General features: G+C 41.5%; 1 protein-coding gene across 1 annotated transcript in view; it reads left to right on the top strand.

Annotated features, from left to right (window-relative positions):
• ATAD1 (ATPase family, AAA domain containing 1) overlaps positions 1–8,918 on the top strand; it is a 15,911-nt gene extending 6,993 nt beyond the window's left edge. Inside the window, exons 6-9 of the mRNA XM_009332766.1 lie at positions 1,627–1,716; positions 3,692–3,742; positions 6,752–6,888; positions 7,439–8,918. Of these exons, the coding sequence (XP_009331041.1) occupies positions 1,627–1,716; positions 3,692–3,742; positions 6,752–6,888; positions 7,439–7,559 (399 nt within the window). The 3' untranslated portion in view covers positions 7,560–8,918. The remainder of the gene's footprint in view (positions 1–1,626; positions 1,717–3,691; positions 3,743–6,751; positions 6,889–7,438) is intronic.
• The last annotated feature ends 1,703 nt before the right edge of the window (positions 8,919–10,621 follow it).

Raw genomic sequence — 10,621 nt, 5'->3', positions numbered from 1 at the left:
GTTTCAATACCATATTTCAGGCTCCTCCCTGAGATGTCATTGCAATTCAGGAAGTGTTCTTTAAACGATGGTTTTGACATTTACATTGTCTCGGTTTTTGACAGCCAGCTTGCTGGGCTCTTTTGTTAATTACAAATGTTTACTTGAGAGCTTTGGGTTGCTTTTCTGATTGTTGCCAAACAAATTTCCTTTGAATAAGGATTAAATTTGGCTTTTGTTATGGTAACAAAAATTCCAAATGCTAGGAGGAAATTGTAAGTAAGTGTGATGAATGTTATTTGTTCCTGTGTTGATTGCACCTGAAAAACTTGTTCAGCTTTGGGCTAAACCTGCCAAGGATATAGTCTTGAGTCCGGCAGGAACTTGGGGCACAGTGCCTGGAAAACAGAGCTGTGCCCCTTGAAGGGACAGTTCAAGTCTGGAAGCCCCATATGGCTGCATTTGTGCCCTGGGCGGGGTCTCAAGTTCACAGAACCTGCAGATGAAGCCCGTTTTTGGGAAGGCTCCTTAGCTCAGGTAGCACAGAGGGAGCAACACTTCGGCTCCAACACTGGGCCCTGATGCAGACCCTGGGGAAGCACAGCATGGGTACAGTGATGCCTCTTTGCAAGAGGCAGCTCAGCCAAACATTAGCTTATGTTTGGCACGCAGGCAAGCACAAAGTGCTTGCATGCATAATGCTTTCTAGAAGGTGAAGACTGCCGGAGCCCTGGTGAAAAAAAACCCCTTTTGGCTTTTTCTGTGCGTAGCAATTTGCCACCGTATAATTAAGCCTCTAGGTGGCAGGGTGACTCTGCTCCGGGGCACGCAACCCAGCCTGGCCAGGGGCTGCTGGAGCTGCCAGGGCTGGCTGCGGAACAGTGACCCCAGACAAAAGACCAGAAGCATGTCAGGAAACTGTGTTGATAGATTAATTTCCCTGACATTTTTCACTGAGTATTTACAATGTACATAACTTACAATAACAAATGAGAAATGATGTGAATGGGAAGTAAATTTGTTCTTAAACTAATAACTGGAATGCAGTCAAATGAGGTAAATACTCTCCTCGTATTGAACTTGGCTTGTACACATCTAATGTGCTGCTGTTACAGTATACCAGTGCCTATGGGTTCTTACTGACTTTTAATGCTTTTTTTAATGTTTTAAAAAAAGAAACAACACTTTAGTGCATGCGAAAGCTGCCAGTTTGGTCATCCTGGTGAATTGATTGCCTTTCTTTTTTCAACACAGCACAAAAATGCCACATTTTTTAATTCCTTATCAAAATGTCTCCTTTCAAGTTCCTTCCAGACCGCCAGGAACTAAAGAGACATTGCCAAGGTTTATAAGCAGAAGTTTTGGGTTACTGCTTAGAGTTTTAACTTTCAAATTGGGCTCAGAAGGCTTCAGACTAATGTAAAAATCTCCACCCAGATGGTACTCTGTGGTACCAATGCTCTGTTAAGCTGCCTGTTTAAATCCAGTTGCTGAAATCAGTACCAAGAAACCTTATGTAACTTCTTTAAATATCGATGTTCTTGATAAAGTGTGGAAGAGTCACATGTTTGGTTTTGAAACTCCAATACGGCGATGTTTTCAAAAGCTGGTTTCAGGCTGACTAGTTTTTTCTGTTGGTGTATACAGGTAATAGTGATGGGAGCCACCAACCGTCCTCAGGATCTTGACTCTGCAATCATGAGAAGAATGCCGACCCGGTTTCACATCAACCAACCTGTAAGTCATGCCAGGTTTGCCTGAACAGCGTGCCTAGTGGCTGAGCTACAGGCAGGTGCCTTATCAGCCAGGAAACGCACGTGTCTGGGTTTGTTGTTTGGTGGGTTTTGTTGGTTTTTTTTTTCAAAGCAATACTGTATTATTTTGATCTGGTTTTAGTTTTTTAGAAGCACATATATAACTTTGCTTTTTAAGGTGAAATTTCTCACAGAAATCTTGATTCCTTGGATCTTTTATCTGAAACAACTCCATGTGCTCTGAGCTTCCCACCCATTTTCTTCACCTATAAGAATGGAGTGGCTTAGACGCTGCACTCTGGAAAGAGCTTAGTTTTAACTTGAAAACAATCACAAAAAGACATTTCCACAGTCAGGCACTGCAACCAATATGGAAAACACTTTTATTCCACTTACGATTTATGCCAAACAGGCAGTAATTAAGGTCTTTATCAATTATGCCAGCCATCACAAGGTTACCCTTACTATAAATTTTGCTATTGCCATCCTTTTCAAGGTATTTTAGTCACCTTCGAACACTTAGCAATATCACAAGACTTTTTTGTATCAATATTATAAGGAGTTCAGTTGTGGTTGTCAGTATTCCCTTCTGGCTACAGAAATACCCTTCATTATTCATTTTTTGCAGAAACTTAGAGACAAAACTGGAGGAGTAAAACTCTTACTGATTGTGCAAGAGAGTAGTCATGTTCCCAGACCCATCTTGTTTGAACTGGCTTTCACTCCTTGTGGGCGGATACTTTTCAAAACAAAGCATTTATAACCTAGTAACTGCTTTTCTGCAATGCCTGCTCATAGGGTTTCATACACCTTACTCATCTTCATGTTTTCCTTTAATTAGTAAGGGGCGAGGATGTGTATTTTACTACTTTATCGTGTCTTTCTATCAAGAACCATCATTAGAAGGGTGTATTATCTGCAGGTAACAGTGCCTCAGGATATTACAGGGGTTGGCTCCCTCTCCCAGGATCAGAATTACAGCAGAAGGTGTCATTTAGGGCACAGGCACATAACTTCCCTTACCCCGCTACAGCCATCTCATTAACTTACCACTTGTCTCTTGTTCTTGTCTGTGGTACTTTGCGGTACAACCAAGATTGGTTACAACTCTTTTATTGAGGGCCAAGATAATTTATGTGCTGTGGATTGGAAGTGTGCACGGGTAGTATCACTGTAGAGTAGCTAAAGCCTTGCAGATTTTATAACTAAGTTTGAGATTAAAATGCCCAAAATTACTCATAAGAAGTTATCTGCAAGGCAGAGGGAAATGGAAGAAGTATTTTTTGAGACAGAGTATCAACTGTTCATCTGCCAGAGTATCTATGGGGTAGTTTTTTCCCTTTTTAACAATGAAGGTGAATTTAGGACGTTTGGTTTTGGGAGACACAAAAAAGAATCTCTTTGCTGCCTGTGTTTTACCTTGCTATTAAGGATATGCTCAGGACTTCAACTGTTTCTTTCAGTAACCCCATCACAGTATGTGATTTATATTGCTTAAAATTTCCCAAGCATCATCCGCAGAATTAAATTTATTGTTTTTTTTTTTAAGCAGAACAGTTTATCCTCTTCATCTGGTTTAGCAAAGTATTGAAAGCATCCCCTAGATCTAGAGAGGCTGCTTTCCGTTAAAGATGATGGGAAATCTTTGGAGACAGCTGCTTTCACTTAGGGCAAAGTAAGACTAAATGTCAGTGCATTTTCCCTTTTCCTGTAGTTAATGTAAATGTATATGCTCAAATGTTTAGTTTCATGTGCTCCTGGAGTCAGAGTACCCTAGATCTCATTCTGCTGAGTGATTTGCCATCTGATAGGTTTCCTTAGTGTGTATCACATCTCCCGTTTGAGGGATCAGCTTGTGTCACTGAATTGTGACTGAATGCCCACGCCATCCAAAATTGAGATAGATGTTATATATGTCTATTTTTGTACTCTAGTAACTTTAATCTCTTTTGTTTAAGGCTCTGAAACAAAGAGAAGCAATCTTGAAGCTGATTTTGAAAAATGAAAATGTAAGTAGACTTTTTTTAATGGTAGACTTTTTTTAATGGTTAATTTGCTGTATTACTGTTTTCATGGGTGCAAGCTCTGAAGTTGTAGAAAACGTGTTACAATCGGCTGTCTTGGAGTAAAGTAGAGATTATCTACCAGGGTATTTCTGATTATAACTTAGGAATCTTTTGTGGTTTTAGGCGTGGCGTTAAATTAAAGCAGTAGTTGCCTACTGGTTTAAGCATGAGCTGCAGTCAGAGCAGCAGTCTTGGATTTTGTGATGAATCACCGTCTCTGAGGAAAAGTACTTAATTTCTCTGTCTCCATTTTCTTGTTATATAACAAGATAATATGTTTATCTTTCTAAAGATGCTGAAGGTGAATCATGTTTGGAAATCACTTTGATCGGTGAAAGAAATTTCAAGACATCATGAAGCAGGGAGAAGAGATACTGAATTTTTTTTAACTCTGTACAGTCTATTGGCTCAAGTCAAGAAAGGAGGAATGACATTTTTTGACAGTGCTGCTTTTTGCACTTTGATCCATAGTTCATATTTCCTTTAGAGGAAAACTACTATAGGTGTTGTTACTAATATTGCATGGTGTTCGTGTCACCGTCTGCGTTCCAAGATAAGGAGAAGGGGTAGGTGTGAGCACATCTGGTAGTGTCTGTTGGCAGGATATGGGACCTATGTTATCGGAGGTTCCTGCCAAATTTAGTCTGCAGCACTAATTGTCTTGGAAGTTAACGTTGCAAAGTGTCTCTTGGTTGAGGTCTATCCTAATAAATATCATTCCTTAGTAAAACCAACTTACATTTTTTAAGAGGCCTGAAAATCACAGCTCATCATTGCGAATGGCTGAGATATTGGGGAGGTTGCTTTGCAAATGGTCATTTTGGAGTGTTTGTACAGGATTATAATACAGGTTGGCCTTTTCACAAAATGCTAGACATGGATGTGAAAACGGAACTGCTACGAAATGCCAAAGGAGTTGTGGAGGAAGAGCTGACCTATTTGCAGAAAATCTCAAACAAACTAAAACGTCTCTTGCAAGTGGTGATTTCAGACTCAAATTTCTCTTCAAGAGCTGTTAGGGAGGTATGCCAAATAATAGACCTTTATACAGACTCCCTGAATATCTGCAGCCACCCAGCTCCTGCACGCAAGTGGACTCTGTGGCTCCTTTGCCTTGGCAGCTGGGCCTGGGAGTTGCAGCACCTTGGCCTTAAGGCCTTCAGCAAAAACCTAAATCAGCTCCTGAATATGGACCTGAAAGAATGCAAAGCATATCAAGCATTTGGCAGTGAATCACAGCCACACAAATAACATTTTTTGGAAGGGGGTGCTGATGGTGGAAATCAGCCTGTATTGGTTATTCCTTAGGAGGAAGAATTGGATCTCTCAAGCGCAGCTTATTTTCAGTCAGGGTGACAAACTTCGTGGCAGTCCTTCACATGACAGGTGTAGTCATGCCCTCAGTTTTCCCTGCCTGTCTTAAAATCTTGTTTCTTCTTTCTCGCTCCAAGGGAAATCCTTGTTAACGCCTGGTACACAACATGCCCATTTTCTATTTATTCTGAGCCAGCTGTGCTTCTCTGTTCAAATCTTGATGGCCTTCAGCCCCACATTGAGCAAATACATTGCATATCCACAGCTGACTGTTACTGGCTTCGGTATTTGTGTGCAGGATCATGCTTTAAAGCAAAGCACTTCAAGACAACCAGGCTGTAGTGTCTGTAGGAGGCACTTTGGTGTAAGCCAGCTGCCACTTTTGCCTTAATTTTCATGCCTGGGGAGCCAGATGGCTCACTCCAGACCCAAACCAGAGCGCTGCGTGCTGAGTTGTAGGTCAGGGAGCTGGGGCTCAAGTACGAGCTCAAGATCTGAGCCAACAGCACCGTAGCACTGTAACCCTTGTCCTTCAAGAAAAGCGGGAGGGTCGGTGGGAAATTGGAAGGGTGCTCAGTGGATGTTGGTGCGTTCTTGGGTTATCCTGGGGAGCGCATGGTTTGAAGGGGTAGCTGGAAACAGCAAAGATTACACCTGAGGCTTTGTCTTCATCACCATGGAAGTTTCCCTCTTAGAAGAAGTCACCCCTTAAGTTCAGCCTTTTATTAGACTAGTTTGGCTTTAACTTTTTTGAAAATAAAATACTGATGCATTGGAAAATGTGCCAGAAGGGGCTGTTACCAGAGGTTCTGTAAACCAACTGAATAAATATGGCATCCTGCCTGGAATGAGTTCAGCCTCTGATCCAGTGCATGGAGTTAGACACATTATTTTGCCTCAGAGTTCCCTGTTTCATGACTGTATAAAGTAGGAGCTGTTGTTCAGTAACTCAACAAACAATTGAGTTGCTGAGATAGTGAACAACTGCTTTTGAAGTTCTTATTCTGCACTGAAAGGTGGCAACAACAAAACATAAATGTGACAGGAACTTTTTCCAGTCTTGCTGTGTTACTGGTCAAAAGAAGTGTTTATGAAAACAAAAATGACTCTTTCAAATAATGTATTTTAAAAAAGGGCTGTGGCTGTGAAAGGAGACCTGTTGGGTAGTGTTCATTGTCTACAGATAAAAAGATGCACGTAGGGTCTGATCGAGCCTTTTACCAAAATAAGCGGTGCCATTGCAGGGAACTTGTGTGGGCATTTGGGAAAATGGGTCATTATTTCTGTGATCCGGTTTTTGCCATCCAGTAGCCTTCCAAAACCACACAGGAGCTGTGTCAGTAACAATACACCAATATGATGGTTCACTTTCGGTTGCCTGTTCTTTTTTTTTTTTTTTTAATCAGCTCCAGAATTTTATGAGATGAAGCATCAGTTTCATTTAATGAAATGAACTACTTGGAGGGTTCAAACTGTAAGTTCATAAAATAATTTGCTTTTAGCTGTCAAAAAAAGTCAAGACTGAAAAAGATCTTCTTAGGGCAGGTAAAAATACTCGGAGGTAACTGTTTCTTGTCCTTGGTGAACAAAGTGAATTACTTGAGAGTTTTTATGCTCTGATCTTTTGGTTTTTGACAGGTGGACAGGCATGTGGATCTCCTAGAAGTTGCTAAAGAGACTGATGGCTTCTCAGGCAGTGATCTGAAGGAAATGTGCCGGGATGCAGCACTCCTCTGTGTCAGGGAATATGTTAATTCTGCCTGTGAAGAAGAGAAGTATGTGTCTTTATTCTGCCTGTTATGATAGCTGAACAGCAATTGTGAATGCTCCTGGTGCTACACACTGTCCAATTATTAGTTTGTACTTTCTGATTTGAATTGCAAATTTATAGAGGTTTAAAAAACCTTGCTGTGATTCACAGAAAGCAGGAAGTTCTCTTTCTTGACAAATTGCCACTATACAACAAAAAACCCAACAAGTAAGTTACCTTTATTCATTTTGACTGTGAAAATAAGACTATTTGTTCCAAGGTGTCAAGCTTGAGGTGGCATGAACCAACAAGAGTGTGATATTACTGCACTATATTACCAGGCTTAAATGCTGGTAACACTCTTACACGCACGTAACTCCGCTTGCTGTGATGTTCCTCCAATTATCTCCCATACTTGCAGGTAATACGTGCATGGACAGGGGCATGTTTCCAGTGTAATGCTGGATCCATGTCAGAACTGCTATTTTCAATGATTACTTCTCATTGTTTGGACAGCTGTTACACAACACCTGAATCCTTATCTTGCTTTTTTTCTTTCTGTCTTTCTTTTAAAGCCATGATGAAGATGAAATTCGGCCTGTGCAGCAGCAGGATCTCCACAGGGCAATTGAGAAGATGAGAAAATCGAAGGATGCCACACTGCAGAATGTTTTGATGCACGCTAGTTTAGATTAAGACAAAAGAGTGTATTTGCAGTTTCTGATGTGATTTAGTTTGACTTCTGTAATCAGTTAGCAAAAACAATGTCAGGGGGTGGGAGCGGGGATGTTCCTTGAATAAGGGAGTTCTGTTTCTGAAATTGTTTTTATACAACAAATTCTAAGTTATTGAAATTCCGTCATGCGCAACTAGAAGTGTAACAATAGATCATGAAGTGGAACAATTATAGCCCAGACCAAGAGCAACTGCCTGTGTCTCGTCCCATAATTGATACACTGTGTAGCCTTAAAGCAGGTTCTGACGTCGTGCATGGGTTCAGCGGGTCACTGCTGTGGAGGGGAGACGATCCATTACCAGTTTGTGTATATAAGTACGAGCGTGTGTGTATGTATTAAATGTATATATCCACACATTTTTTTATGTATAGACATAATCTGTAGATAACTTGAGTATGGAAAATCTTTTCTACTTACTGAATCAAACCAAATCAGAAGATGTATAGATTAAAGATTCATCGATACTCAATTCACATTTACTTCTTCCTTTTAGCAGCAAATATGAAGAGACAAATTCTGCTTCTAGAATAACTTTCAGGCAAAATTTGAAATGTTACTGATTTCTCTTTCACATGACCACTTGAAATCTGGTGCCATTTAGTAAAGGTAGTAAACTACTGTAAAAATGTTTGAATACTTTTCATTTTTTATGAATTCTGCTTTTTGAGGCTTTTTAAATGAATGCTGCTTTTATTTTTATTTTTCCCTTGATGTGAGTAATTAGAGTAGAATCTTAACTGGTCTTTCATAAAGCCCCACATATTATAAGCTCTCTGAAATTGTGATCTATTATGCATTGTAACGAGGGCTTGCTGCTATTTTAATCTCCTCTGGAAGACCCACTGCTGCACTGTGGCGTTGTACCATGAAGTACATATGCATAGCTCTGAGGCGTGGAGGGATGTTTTGTGACATTTTGCTCTGTCACATGCTCTGATCTGCAAAATTGAAGAGAAAAGGATGGGTTTTAGGTTTATAAATGTGATTTAGCAATGTTCTGCTGTACTTGCTGGTAACAGTTTTAGTAAATCCATGTAACGTTACGTAGTGATAAAGGCAAAGGGTTAAAAATGTAAGTGGCAAAAGTGTTTTGGTAAAGTTATTGTCAAGTAGGTTTTCAATAACTTGATTTTTTCTTCTTATAATATTATGCATTGTGCAGTAATGTAATCGGAATTGTTCAAACCCCCGGGGTGGTACGCTGTGTCACAGCTCTGCTAGCTACCGAGGGAAGGTAAGCATTGAAAGCAAGATAACCATGTAAAATGAAATGCACTGCAAAATAAAATAAAGACAGCTGGAGCCAGCCATTGTACAGTATCAGGTGCCGATGACAATTTCCATTAAGCACAGCTTTCTCACTGGTGTCCTTTTGTCTGGCACACTGGTTGTGTAATGCACCAGGTGCAGTAGGTCTTAGTTTGACCCAATTTAATCTCCTTGGGTACCAAACATGGGCGTTTTTTTAATAATAATTATTTTGCTGTTCGATGTGGGGAAAAAAGTCTATGGTAAATGCATCTTGCTCTAACACAAGGATGTAGGAAATTAGGCACACCAGAAAATACTGGGCTACGGAAATCTAAAAAGTCTGGGATATGGAATGCTAATCCCACAAAGTCACGTTGGTGACAGGGCAGAAAGCAGTGATGCAAGTCAGTGCTAGCTCTGGGAGAGCCTTAAAATTAAACATGCAAATAGTGCTACTTACTGGAAGCTGGTTTCTCAGGAGATTTAAATTATGCGTGTGCCAGATGCAGTTCTCCAGCTGTTCAGGTTGTTCTCAGTGCCTGTTCTGACTCCGAAGTTCTCCCAGCCCCTCTCAGTAGTTCTTACACCTGAGAAATGCCAGGCTAGTGCGATAACAAAGCTCGTACTGCGTCTCCTTCCGTTTTTCAGGGTGCTTCCTGCTTGGTAAAGATCTAGTGCAGGCAGCTGAAGAATACTGTCTTAATTGGCTTTAATAGAGTGAGTGTAAAGTGTGTCCTCAAGCGAGTTTAAATGTCAAACTGAGCACACGGGAATAGGAACGCTGGGGGCATCCTCTAGACACCAGCTGAGCTCTGATCTCCTTTCTTGCGTGTTTCTCCAAAAACCTGTCTGTCTGTTTGCGTGCTGGCTGGATCTTGCCTTTACCTTGTGCCTACAATGCATCACTGCAGGCTTAAGGGACTGATTTGAAGAGCTGCAAGGGGTTATTTGTAATTGCCCCTTCTGCAGCTGGAGTGTAATTTCCACTTTTCCAAGGACTTCTCTGTACTTGCCCCTTCTTGCTGTCCCTTTGGGAGTCCTTGTCAAAGCACAGACCCTCCTGGCAGTTTGCTAGGGAAGGACACGGTTTATCACGCAGGAACGTGGCCGCTTTAATTCCACGTCTCCAGCAGTTTGGTCCGTGCTTCTCACCATTTGATCCTGCCTCTCCTTACAGCGAGGGGCAAGCCTAAGTCCTCTCCTGCAGCTGTAGGGCCAGTTGCTCAAACCAAGCGTAGTTTCACAGGCGTGGCCTGAGGCTGATGCAGTCTCTGGTATCGAGCTCTGAGTTGTAACACAAAATTCTGTGTGAGAAACGGGTCTTTCTTGGGGTTTAAAGGTCAAATCCTCTGGCAGGAGGAGGCATAGACATTCGTAGCAGGCAAATAATTTTTTTAGGACCCGTTCAGCCATAGCAGTCACCGGTAGACAGTGTGCACGGTACAGACTGTACTTAAATTGTCCACAGGCTGTAAGGCAGCTAATCCTGCCAGTCTGATACTGCAGCGCAAACAGAAACCTTTGGCGTAGTCTTACGTAACAGGTAAATAAATGTGTGTGTTTGCTCTGCGTTTTTGTTAATCTGTTTTCTGTAACTGTCACCAGTGTGTCCATGTTTGACTTCTGTAAATACAGCTTGCTTTTTTTTTGAGCCTGGCTTGGGCATGGGCATCTTCTCCCTGGCTGGTGCTTGGGAACCTCGGGGTGCTGCGAGGGATGGCTCTGGGTGAGTGGGGTGCTGGGAGCCCCAGCAGTGCGAGCTGGGGGAAC

The sequence above is a fragment of the Pygoscelis adeliae genome, unplaced genomic scaffold, assembly GCF_000699105.1.
Source record: "Pygoscelis adeliae isolate BGI_AS28 unplaced genomic scaffold, ASM69910v1 Scaffold139, whole genome shotgun sequence".
In the NCBI taxonomy this organism is placed as follows: domain Eukaryota; kingdom Metazoa; phylum Chordata; class Aves; order Sphenisciformes; family Spheniscidae; genus Pygoscelis; species Pygoscelis adeliae.
The sequence above is the reverse complement of the archived record's forward strand: the minus strand, read 5'-3'. Positions and strand labels throughout refer to the sequence as shown.